The sequence below is a fragment of the Phyllostomus discolor genome, chromosome 1 (genome assembly GCF_004126475.2).
Source record: "Phyllostomus discolor isolate MPI-MPIP mPhyDis1 chromosome 1, mPhyDis1.pri.v3, whole genome shotgun sequence".
NCBI classification, from domain to species: Eukaryota; Metazoa; Chordata; class Mammalia; order Chiroptera; family Phyllostomidae; genus Phyllostomus; species Phyllostomus discolor.
The window spans coordinates 44,399,543-44,412,946 of record NC_040903.2 but is presented as its reverse complement, the minus strand read 5'-3'; the positions used below and the strand labels follow the sequence as shown (position 1 = coordinate 44,412,946).

Below are 13,404 nucleotides of genomic sequence, written 5' to 3'. Positions count from 1 at the left end.
ATAAGTACCACAGCACCAAAAGGACCTGCAGGTTGAAGAAAATGACCTGTTTGCATTTTTATACTGTATCACTTAGCCTTCATGAATCAAAGGACATTTATTTATTATAAGAAGTGAACTCAAAAAGTTATCGAAGACTCTCTTTCTGCTGAAAAATGTAGTCCTTTCTAGAAAAGTATGAGAATAAATTATCAACAGCTAAATCCATATCTGCCCCTCCATATCTACCCCTTTCCTTATGATTGACAGGTGCGTGTGTCCACAGTGTGTTTTGTAGAGCCTTTTTCTTCTGACTCAACATACCTCACTCCAAGAAACTTTGGTTGCTCTCCAGGTGCGGACGTCTCCGTCTCCATCTTCAAACTGTCGATGTGGGCAATGGAGATGACAGTAGCAGCCACATACCACGGAAGAGCCATGAAGGAGCACACCACCATGAGGATGGCCACCCAAAAGAGATCCAGATGATACCCAGCTCCTTTCTGTAGAAAGAGGCGACCAACCCATGTGAAGAAAATACTCATATTGCTAACAAGTCATATTTCCAGATGGGAATTAAGATTAGTTAAAGAAACCAACTCACTTTACTTGGTAAAAATAGCTACCAGAAGGTCAGCTCCTTGAGTGAGGGGACCTTATTATCCTCATATTATTTGCCCTAACAATGAGACACAAAGTAGCCACATAATCTCTTTTCTAGTTTGATTCATTACTCCTTATTTTTTATTTGTTTATTGTTACTTCTCCTCTCTGCATCCAATTGTCTAATCAGAACAATGCAGATACACATATACCTTGAAGAATTATTGGAACCATTCAGTGAAATAACAGAGGCAAAGCATCTCGCAGGAATTTAAGTGGCAGTGGTTGTTACATAGTAGGAGCTCAATAAATGTGACAATGATACTGGCTGCTGTTAATGTAAGCATAAAAAGCATCCTAAAAGCAGGCACTGTGCTTTCTCTGCTTGACTGTTAAGCAGTGTGCTGTTCACCTAGACAGTGTTCAGCATATGTAGACTAAAGATCCCAAAGCAATCTTAAGAAGTTATGCAGAAGACCATTTCTTACCTTTCTTTCTTTTTTTTATTGTTGTTCAAGTACAGTTGTCTCCCTACTCCCCCCACTACTCCCCCCATCCCAGCCATCCCCACTTCCCACCCTCCATCCTACTCCCTGTCATTTATTACCTTTTATAGTACATGAAAAAAACTGTTTATAATCTATTGAACATTATCATTAAAGTAATTAATATCCCATTAATTAGGATAGGCTGATTTCAAACATTGCCCAATGGTTGCAAAAACATTTATTGACTGGGAGAGCAGACAATGTAACAAAGGTCTAGCTCTTTTACTCACTGAATAAATATTGTTAAATGTGTCCACAGTGTTATTCTATGGTTCTATTTCTCCGCTCTATTTGTGGAGAAATCAAATGCTCATACCCCTATGGAGCCTGAGACAGCAGAGCAGTCCATTTTCACAGCATGAAAGCAGCTGCACCAAGAGCCAGAACATGACCAATCTGAGGGAATGGAGATGTTGGCTTTAAAAGATGAGAATGTGATTTTACACTAGGAACCCAGTGACTGTTTTGGTTCAGCTCTCGTTACAGTTTAGTCGGAACATTGTTCTCTTCTCTCTGAAATGCCAAGATCTCACCCCTGGCTCACACACGTGGGTCTAATTGTGTTCTCAGAGCACTCATCACAGGTAAAGGTAGTCGACACAAGAAAGAAAAGCATAAATGTACTTAGTCCATGTCTGCCTGAGAATGAAAATCTCCTTGGGAAAAAAAGAGGTTAATCCATATTCATAAAACCAGCTCATTTCAGCGTTAAGTGGTTTGAAAGCATAATGCTTTAAATCAGGAGGGGAGTAGGTAGGGAAAGGATGGCAAAGGTTAAAGGAGGGCAAATGGCTAAAATAAACTCATGACACACTGACTAATGACATAAATATCATGCTCCACCTGGGGGCTCAGTCTTTCATTCTTTCAACAAACAATGACTGAAAATTTATTCACAGGCATAGTTCTAGGGGTTGGTGACATACTTGAGAATAAAACAGACAAAGATTCCTGCACTCATGGAGTTTTCATTCTATGAAGAGAGACAATAAACAGCATAAATAAGTAAACTACACAGTACATTAAATAGCAGTAAGCACTAGGGGCAACTATCAGAACTCTGGCTCATACACTGAGTACAATGGGAAGCCATGGAAGGGTTTTAAATGGGGGAGCGACATGATTTGCTTATGTTCTGAGCACTATGACTGCTGTGTTAAGAACAGACTGAAGAGGGTCAAGGACAGTGGTGCCAGTAAGACCTCCTAACTTACAAGCTCCAGGTAAGAGCTCATGGTGGTTAGAGCAAGAGTAGGAGCAGCAAAGGCAGCAAGAAGTGGTTGGATTCTGGTTACACGTTAAGGTGGAGCTTACAGAACTGGCTCACTCCTACCTGTGGATGTGTCTTATGACCTTACTATATGCCATCCATGATCTAGCCTCTGTTCACACCTGTCTGCTGTTTGGATTCCCTGCCATGACTACCGTCAAACACATGCGATTCCTTAACTATGTCTTCTTACTCATTAGTTCCTTTGTCTCTTTGCCTATCCAGCACCCCGTACATGGAATAACCTCTACTCTGCCTTCTTCTTCCATTGGCTCAGTCCTACTGATCCTTAAAACTTATATCAGCCTTCACCTTTTCTGGTAGTTTTTCCTGCTTCAGCCAGGTGAGACAGGTGACTTCAGTAAGGTTAGGTCTCCTCCCTTATGCTTTCCTCTATCATAGCACTCATCACACTGATTTGAAGTTGCATGTGTATTTATCTGTCTTTGACATGAAACTGTAAGTAGCAGTAGGACTACATACGGCTATATCCTGAACACCTTAGCAGAGTGTATAATATATAGTTAATTCTAAGTTAATCTATAGTCTCAATTAATTAAAAAGTGAATGACATTCTTCTCAATGGCAACTATAATTAATTATTAGTCATACAAAAAGAAAATGAAAACTTTATTTGTTAATTGGTAGAAATGTGAGTCATTTGAAGGAGGGGAAGGAAATGAACAGCTAGGAATATCACATAGTTTTAAGTCGAATTTAGACTAAATCGTTCAAGACTGTATCAGAGGCACCAACATGGGAATTAATAGGCAGGATTCCCAAATCTTGTCTCCAAGAACACTGTAAACCTAAGGGTGTGCACAATGGCTAGATCAACGGGTCAAAAGAATAACTACTGCAGAAAAACTCATGCATGCTTCCCTGACCTATCTTGATGCTTTCTGAAGCTCTTTCAACTAAGAAAAGTTTGAGTTAAATATTCTGGAGACTAGCAAAAAGGGGCCGCATAATACAAAAGAGGATTTTTGAAAGTAGAATACAAAAGCAACTGTAAAAGCACCAGAATAAATAAAAGTTCTGGGATAAAATAATTAATAGATGTATAATTACTCTGTGCCTCTTGACATCAATCCTTTCAAAAAGTCTTCCTTTCCCTCAACCACATTAAGATTATAGCTTATCTTTTCGTAGACTGGGTTGGTTGGTTCTTGTTACAGAAAAGCCTGAGTGTGGATTCGGCTTCTCCCCAAAGCCTGCCCTGCCCGGAAGCATCCAATTCTAGGGAGCCTTCACAAGTGCCTGAGATTTATGAGCCTGATGAAAACGATGCATCCTTGCCAATGTCATCTGCTGAGACACTCCACACAGAGTCTGCAGTCTCTCCTCTTCCTTCCTCCATGGACCTGATTATTCAGAACAGCCCTGCTTCTTCCACCAGTCCCAACATAATACTGCCCACTTCTGTAGATGACAGTGTAGCAAAGGAGGAAGAAGGGCCAGGTCAAGAAACAGAAGGTCAGAACCATCTTCTCACAGACCCAGCTCTGTGTACTCAATGAGAGATTTCAGAGACAGAAGTATCTCAACCTCCAGCAGATGCAAGAACTTCCCAATGTCCTGAACCTTAGCTACAAACAGATTAAGATCTGGTTCCAGAACCAAAGAATGAAATGTAAGAGGTGGCAGAAGTACAACTGGCCAAAGAATAGCAACTGTTTAACTCAGATGAGCTCAGCAACTACAGAGTACCTGGGCTTCTCTTCCTATCATCACCAGGGATGTCTGGTGAACGCTTCTGGAAACCTTTCAGTGTGGAACAACCAGACCTGCAGTAACTTCTCTTGCAGCAACCATTCTTGGAACAGCCCATCTTGGAACTACCATTCCTGAAATAGTCAGACCTGGTGCCCCTGGGCCTGGGCCAACCTGGCCTGGACCAATCAGTTATACAGTTATGGAGAGGAATTCCTGCAGCCCCAGATCCTGTTCCAGCAAACTCCCATCAGTGACTTAGAGGTCACCTTGGAAACTGCTGGGGAAAGCTATGACGCAATGCTGCAAACCCCTATGTATTATAGCACCCAGCAAACCATGGATTTATTCCCAGGTTACTCCATGAATATGCAGCCTGACTCCACAAACATCTAGCCATGAACATTCAGTGTGATGGCAGGTGTATTCAATCCCAATTTGGCAGTGGTTGTATCTCTCCTAGCATTTTTCTGTGTATCTATGCCTTGATATGCTGCTTCTCATTATGCCTATTATGAGAACTCGGAGCAGTGGGGGTGAGGTATGCTGAGTCTAATCAGAGATTTTCATAGCCTTGCTGCTAGAGACATACACTATGTCTCTGGCTATAGATAATTAAATATAATACTATTTTGAATTATTCTAGGGTGTAGAATCTCAAACTCAAGAATAGAAAGTAAAAGTACAAAGATGTGTGATAAAAGATTATCTGTGTTTTCTGGGATTGGGAGGCCTTTTAAAAACCTCCATTTAGGTGAATGGTTAAGCTACAATATACATAATTGATTTCCTCTGCCCCTTTTTCTGTTTTACTACAAACCCCAATTCATTACTCAAGTATTTGTGATAGATGTTTTGTATTTTGCTGTATCATCATATTTACCAGTTTGGCTGGTTGGTTCATAAGTTTAAATACAAATAAATAAAACATCTATTTTCTAATTTAAAAAAAAGACCATAACTTAGAACAATTTTTATCTTCAACATCTAACATAAATGTTCCTTACATAGCAAGGACTCAATAAATGCATGAAAGGTTAAGCATCTCCTTTAAAGTTTAAAAAAGTCCTGGTCTTGGACAAAGCCAAAGTGGGGTAGGATCAAGGGTGGAAGGTGGGGATGGCTGTACTAGTGGGGAGTGGTGGGAGGAAAATGGAGACAATTGTACTTGAACGACAATAAAATAAAAAATAAAAATAAATTAAAAAGTCCTGGTCTTCATGAATATAAATCCAAAGGATGTTCTACTTTCTGAAACTGGAGATTATTTTAATTAAAAGGATAGAAAGTGAAATGTTACTTCCTTTTGATATTGTATATGCTTTGCTAATACAAAACAAAAGTCATTTAGGAGTACATCCACAGAAATAAAAAAATCTATGAGAAAAAAAGGCTGGCCTAACAACGTACAGTTTACATCTGGTAAAAGATGGGTATTACAAAGGCATCAGGAGTAGTGTACACATGCATGGCCACAGAATAAGCATTTATGCTAGGAGCAACCCCCAACGACCCAATGAGGGTTTATTGGGACCCCAAGAACCATGAGATAGTTCACAATAGAATGAGGAGACTTCAATTTATATACAAATTTCAACACAATGCAAATACATATTCAAAGAAGTTGGGAAAGGACACCCAAAAGTACAAAGGATAAAGTGTTTAGCTATGTCTAGAAAGAACCCACATAACACTTCCTGCCATGATGACATCTAAATAGGAATTTCGATAATCTAAGCACTCGCTATGCAAACTGGCGATGGGCTGGTGGGTTTTCCAGTTAATGCCCATCTCACCCAGTGCCACAACTTTGAAAGCCACGTGACCAAGAAATCACAATTCTTCAATGTGTGTTTACTGAGTCCGCTGTAGATGAATCACTGTGATGAGCCGCATGAGAGCTGAACACAGGACCTAAACAGGATCCTTATCTTAAAAACATTTTAACCCAGGAAAACAGATAAGGTAATTACATAAAATATATACCTTTGTGAAACAAACATCATGTGACTGCAGGGTAACACAAACTTACTAAGAGCAAAAACAAAGACAGTAGAAAGTACATTAGGAGTGATGGCTATACTGACAAATTTTTTAATATGGAGGATCTTCAAGAACAGTGAGAATTTTGATAAGTGATAATCATTGAGAGCGGAATAACTAGCAGAAGAAACTGCCAGACTTGAAGAGAAACCAATTCATTTGGCCACAGCATTCCAGTAGCAAGTATGTGAAGAGAATGGTTTTGAATTTAGGTTGAGATCATATCACAAAGAGGCTTAAATCCCAGGCTAAGGCAAACTGATATTCTTTAAGGGGCAAAGATTTGGAAGCCAATGTGTAAAGGCTTAGAAATATAGGACTGACATATAAGAACAACACATTTTAAAAAAATAATTACTGTTTTAGAAATAAAGAGAGACTGGATATAACTTATATCTAAACAATTAGAATAGACATGCAATAACAGGATCTAAGGTTTGATAGTAGAAGTAAAAAGAAAAAAAAATGAAAGCAAGGCAAACTTTGGAGTTATCCAAGAAAACACACTCAAATTAAGGCTTCACCATAGAGGATATCAGAAAAAATGTATTGCTACAACCACCTAATATCTATTTCTCTACACCTATCCTAAACTATTTCTCCCTCCCACACTCTAGCTACAACAGAATCACTTTCCTTATGAGATGCATCCCTTGCTTTGCAGTCTGCAGTTCAGAACTCTTTTGTCTCTGCAATGACTCAGGGAATGAGTGACCTTAGAGAAGCTATGACCTTGCTGAGCCTGGTTTGCTTTTGAGTGCTTTGCAGAGATAATGTGGGAAAAAACTAACCAAAATGATGGCCAAGAAAAAAAAGCCGAGTGCCTTGGCATTCCTACATCAACACAGAGCTGTGCAGCAGAGTGGAAAGGTGGAACCCATCCCAAACAGAGCAGCCAGCCAGCCAGCACCACCTGACACAGAGCCAAAGTAAATGCCACCCAAAAACATGCTGCTTTTAATATCACAATGCTTCCATCTCTCTCACTGCTTCAGGTTTCTCTCCGGACTCAATTTCATAGCAGTCAACATCCTTTACAGTTTTAGACAAAATTTCTAATTTTCATATTCCACAGTCTCCTTTCCTAACAAAATGTAAACAAAACAATATCCAGAGTGAAAAGCCTTTAATTCATGGTGAAATCTCCACTGTTATCCTTAGATTTGTGTTAAAAGACTGGAACTCTTTCTGTAACTATTGTGAATCAAAGGAATAACTTCAAATAAGCAATTCCAAAAGTGACAAAAACTTATTTTTATACTTAAATCCTATTTTAACAGGTAAACCCTAATACACCTTGATTTTCCCATGTTTTCTACAAGGAATAGGAAAATTTTTAAAATTCTATGTTTTATCAATTCTAAATTTGCTAAACTCAAAATTTTGGATTTTATTAATAAGAAAACTTGAAAATAAAAATAGGCATTTACTTCCAAGGACACATAGCAAATCTGGTCAACTATATATGAAAACTATTAATATGTTTCAAAATTTTGTCAGAATTAAAATATATTAGTTAACAACCACTTTCAGCCTTTCAAACTAAATCAATGCTGAAATTTCTCTCGGTCTAGAACATCTAGAAATGCTTGACCAAATCAAGAAAATATCTTGTACAAATTATGGTTTACCAAATAGAAAGTAAGAGAAGCAACGAGATACAAAAGACAATGGCAACAAGGAAGAGTTAACCTGCAAAGTCAGAAAGCCCTGGAGTCTCAACCTGCTCTGAGAAACCATGTGAATTCTGGAGGATTAGAATGACCTTCTGAACTCTATGGACAGGAGATCAATCCTAGGGATATGGGGGAGAAGGCAAAGGTGGAAGACACACCCTGAAATAAAACTAAGATACTCTAAACACAGCATATTAAGTTAGTTAATTAGAAAAAAAAATACCCCATAGAGAAAGCCAGTGGGAACACATGCCTCTTTTGGCCTTTCCTCCAGATGTAACGCCATAAGAAAAGAAAAAACGTAATCTCCGGAGTGGTATTACACATGTGAGACATGTGAGGGAGGGAAGGACCAATCTTGGACAGTGAGCCTGGTCAAGCCTTCAGATGGCACCAGCCCCAGCCACTATGTGACTGCAGCAGGGACCTCAAACAAGAAGTATCCATGCGAGTCCTGTCAATTCAAAGAAACCCAAGAAATGATAAAAAATGTTTTAAGTCACATGTGGATTAAAAAATGGGCTCTATAATAAATCTAACCAAAAGTAACCTCTGAGGGTGGTTCAATCATAAATTCCTAATTGGGCAGGTGATGGTGGGTAGTCACGCCCCAGGCCTAGGAGTCTTTAGTAAAAGGCTTACCTTCGCCTTAAGCAAGCCTGTGCATTGTTTCTGGGCACCTACTTTAACACACCTTTGAAATGCCTCACTTTCAGATCTCTCAGAAGCCCTCAAGAAAGCATAGAATTTCAGTTAAATATCCTGTAATTCAATTCCTTCTGTTTGACTCAAAGTCAAACAAACTCATATAAATTCTCTATAGGTTCAGACATTGTTATGCTGACATTGCTATGTTTTTTAGGTAGTTTATTATACAGCAAAAGATAAGCAGAAAAAACAACATGAGTGGCCTCAAAAAGTATTAAAAAAAAAGAGAAAAGGCATTAACAGAGAGAAAAAAATCTGTGGACTAAAAGTTTATAAAAGATTTAAAATAAAAGTGTTTCAACTTCATTTGGATCCTGATTCTAAGAAATAAATTATATTTTAAAGCTTATTATACTTATAGCACATTCATAAATTTAAATACTGATTGAATATTTGATGATACTGAGAAATTTTGTTAACTTTTTTTAGACTGATAATAATATTGTAGTCATGGTTTAAAAGATATCTTTAGAAATACTCTCTAAAACATATGGATAATATGAAATGCCGTCTACCTTTGCTTCAAAGTGTTATATGAAGGGGGAAAGATGATTAGAATTTATATGATATACAACTGAACATGAGTTGATAATCTGAAAGATGGGTAATATATATCTGAAGTTATACCATTCTTTCTCCTTATATATGTGTTTAAAACTTTCCATAAAATACTCTCTGTAATAAAAGATTTTATATAGGAATAAATAAAGTGTTACTGAATTGGTTGGACTCTCCTAAACCTCCCAGAAGCAAATAAAAATCTCTGGAAGGCTATGAAGCATGCACATAGGAAAATTAGCTCATAATAAAAAAATAAAAATAAAGATAAATTTAAAAAGCTCTAAATACATAAGGAAGAATAACACCAGGAGTAAGGGTCAGCCAGAAAACAAAATTCAGAATCAAACCTGAAAATATAATATATATACAAAATAATAAATAAAAGAGTATAAAAGAATAATAAAGAAGTTAGGTACTAGCAAAATTGAAGTGGAAGATTTGGGAAAAAATAAATAAAATTTTAAAATATAAAAATGTGTAATTCTTGAAAAGCAAAATTTGATGAGCTGCTTTGGTAGTAGAACAGAACCAATAGAAGAAAGAATTTAAAAAAATAGATCTGAAAAAATATTGAAAATAGAACAGAGACCAAGAGATAAGAAATGTAAAAAATAAACCAATAAATAACATAAAAGTGGAGTGCAATATGGAGATGTACAATGAAACTCTACTTGGAACACCAGAAGGATGTATTAGTGATTGAAAGAGTCAAAGAATTGCAAAATTCCATAATTGGTAACAGACAGGATTCGGGAAGCCCAATAACCCAACATTTAATTAAAAGAATCTATGCTTATGCAGGTTAGAGTAAAACTCCAGAACAAAGACAAAAAATGATAAAGGCATCCAAAAGGATGATGGGAATTATACTGACAGTTTGCTTTTTATAGAAGTCAGAAATAATGGAATATAGCTTCTAAGTACTGAAAAAAATAGCTTTCAACCTAAAATATATCCAGAGAAACCACCTGTTAAGAATGAGAGTAAGATAAAAACATTTTTAGACAAACACAAATGAGAAAGTTACCACCCAAAGACTCTCACAGGAGTAAATTTCTAAAGTCTGATAAATTCTGTTTAAAAGAAATAATTCAGGGCCCTGGCTGGGCCATCCCAATACTGCAAGGTTGGGGGTTTGATCTCTGGTCAGGGCACACACAAGAATCAATCAGTGAATGCATAAATAAGTGAAGCAACAATATGATGTTTATCTCTCTTTCCTTCAAATCAATAATTTTTAAAAAATAATTTAAAGAAATAATTAAGTCTAAAACAATTCCAAACAGGTCTGAAATGAAAAATAAAGATAAAAGAAAATAAACAAAGAAAATGCAAAAAAAAATGTAATTTTAAAAATACTGACTGGCTAATTAATGGGGTTTTAAAATCCAGAGAGCAATAAAATCTGGGTAACAACAGTATATGATTCAGGAAGGAATATAAAAATTAGACCATTCTTTAGTCCCTAGCATTATTCAGAAGAAATGTAAAATACTAACTTTAGAACTTAAATAGCCTTTTTAAAATATGCAACATAATCACTAAAAGAATAAAATATGTAACTTCCAAAATAATTTGTAAAAGGAGAACAAAGAAAATAAGAAAAACAAAACTGTATCAATCTAAAAGAGGGCAAAAGAGGAGAATTAAAAAAAAGAACACAGATAAATTTAGACAAATAGAAAGCAAATGTAATGTGGTAAAAATAAATTCAAATCTATCATTCATCAGCATCAATTTAAATAAATTAAATACTTTAGTTAAAAACAAAATGCAGAAAAAGATTTTTTTAAAAAGCCCAGCTATGTATTATTTAAAAACAGACACAAAACACAAGGTATATTGGGAAAAAAAGAAATGAAAAAAATACATATCAGACAAATGAAAATTAAAAGTTACCGCAGATTTATTAGTACAAAGTAAAATAAGCTTTAAGGCAAAAAGTGTTATTAACAGAAAAAAAGAGAGTCATATATATAAAAAGTTCAATTCACTAAAAAGATAAACTAAATATAAATGTGAATGCCCTTAATAACATGGCCTTAAAACAAATAAAGAAAATATTACCAAAACAAAGATGTAATACAGAAAATTAATATAGTAAAAAACTGCTTCTTTGAAATCAGAACAGTATAATTATCAAAACTCAAGCTAGACTGAAGAAGGAAGGTAAAAAGCACAAATCAAGAATATTAAAAGTTTAAAAGAAAAAAAAGAAAAGATAATACTATAAGCAATATGTTAATAAATTTGAAAATATGGGGAAATAGAAACAACTTTAAAAGTTGCTAAAGAAAAAAATAGAAATCCTGAGTGTTTTATAACCATTAAAACATTTTGAACATCAGTTTTACAAGTTCTACAAAGAAACCTCCTGGCTAATTTTACAAGCATGTCTGATGATTCAAAGAACAGATAATTGATTGGCATGTTGCACAAAATAAAGAGAATATTATATTCTGTTTGAGAGAATGGGATAGAAGAGGAATAGAAGGGGAAACATTTTCCAGCTGACTTTATAAGGACAGTGTGCCCTGATACCAAAATTGAACAGGGACACTGTAAGAAAGGAAAATTGCAGGCCAATGTCACTCTTAAACAGAGATGCAAAAATCTTCTGCACCCCCATATTTATGCAAACCAAATCCAGCCATATAAAAAAAAGAAACTATATCCTAAGAGACTGGTTCAATAATAGAAAAACCTATTAATATAACTCACCACATTCACCAATGAAAGAAGAAAATCCATATTTTTATCTCAATACTTTCTTTTAATTAAATTTATTGGGGTGATGTTCGTTAATAAAATTGTATAGGTTTCAAGTGCAAAATTTTATAACACATTATTTGCATATTGTACTGTGTATTTACCACCCACAGTCAAGTCTCCCTGTGTCATCATGTATTTGACTCCCTTTGTCCTTCACTGCCTTCCCCCATCTACTCTTCCCTATGGTCACCACTGCACTGCTGTCTGTGTCTATGGATCTCAGTAGTTTCTGAAAAAACATTTGTCATTGTCTTCATTAAGGATAATCAGCACATTAAAATCAGATGTAGGGTGACAGTGGCCGAAACGTTTATATTGCTCTCTTTGGTGGCTAAGGAAATACAACGTGGAACAACTCTCTCAGATTTAAATGAAATCCTCCTGAAGTATTCCATTGAGGAGGACGTGTCAACAATCGGTGATCCCAGGACTCTGCCAAGTCTTAAAGAACGTTGGCTGCAATATAACTCCCCATAAAACCATCTTAGTTTTGAATCAATATTTGTTTTTCAAGAACTTCAAAGAAAGTAGAAGTCAATGGTAACCATTATTACGAACATTTACCTTGAGTTTATGTTCCTTCCTGTTTACAATCACGGCTGTGATTTGCTGGTCCATGAAAATCAGAATGGTGACCAGCAAAGCAGGGATAGCAGCTGCAAGGTACACCCACCAGGGGTTCGCTCCGAACGGCGGAACAAACCAACCTCGGTTGGGACTCGTTGGCTTGAAGAAGAGAAAAAACAAACAATATGAATACATACTACTTGGTGAAAAATCAGTGGGAGACACACACTTATTTTTGGAGAGGCAACACATTAAAAAATGGAAATAGTTTTACTGATAGATTGGACAAAGAAGACTATTCACCAAAAGTGTCCTTAGGGAGGTTATTTTTAAGGCTATATTTTAAATTAAGGAGACTAGGAATATAGGCTAGTGGGGGGAAAACAATCCAAGATAGGACTCAACATGGAAGAAAGTAACTTCAGTTTCAGGGCCCAGCTGTGAGAAAAGCCCAGACAAAACACTCAGTCAAGAGACTGGAGAGGAATCACAAAGCTACCTCGAATCTCTTTCATGGGCTGTAGCAATTATACTGAGGTTGTTTCTAACACTGCCAAATTGTAACAGTTTCAAAACACCATATATAAAATGCTACACATATTTTATATGCTCTACTCAAATATTTGGAACACTCTGATGTTTCTTATTTTATGTATGAAAAATAACCCCAAATAACTGGTGCAATCCTCAGAAATATCACAGAAAATGAAAAATATGGTTATTCTAGTTCCCAATCTATCTTCTCTCAGCAGATCATACATCTCTACTACAAAAAAAAATATTTCCTACCCTTTTTTCTAACTTTAAACAATGCAAGTAAACCAACATAGAATTTTAATTATGAATTATTTTCCCACATTTACTATGAAAAAAGTCTCAGTTGTCCTCTGGAGGTATTTCTGTTTTTCATCTCACTTTACTCATAACTCCACCACTGAACCTATCCACGTTTTACTATTGGTAC

The 13,404-nt window shown here is 36.1% G+C and overlaps 1 protein-coding gene and 1 long non-coding RNA gene across 11 annotated transcripts in view; both read right to left on the bottom strand.

Moving 5' to 3' along the window:
• SLC4A4 (solute carrier family 4 member 4) overlaps positions 1–13,404 on the bottom strand; it is a 399,538-nt gene that overhangs the window by 26,208 nt on the left and 359,926 nt on the right. For all 10 annotated transcript variants that reach the window (XM_036021813.1, XM_036021819.1, XM_028505445.2 and 7 more), the window contains 2 exons: positions 12,438–12,599; positions 304–482 (listed from right to left, as the gene is read on the bottom strand). In XM_036021813.1, coding sequence (XP_035877706.1) covers positions 304–482; positions 12,438–12,599 — 341 coding nt within the window. The remainder of the gene's footprint in view (positions 1–303; positions 483–12,437; positions 12,600–13,404) is intronic.
• LOC118499724 lies at positions 1,106–3,521 on the bottom strand. Its single transcript, XR_004902242.1, has 3 exons — positions 2,884–3,521; positions 2,280–2,281; positions 1,106–2,190 (listed from the first exon to the last, which is right to left on the bottom strand). It is a non-coding gene; the product is annotated as an uncharacterized LOC118499724 (long non-coding RNA).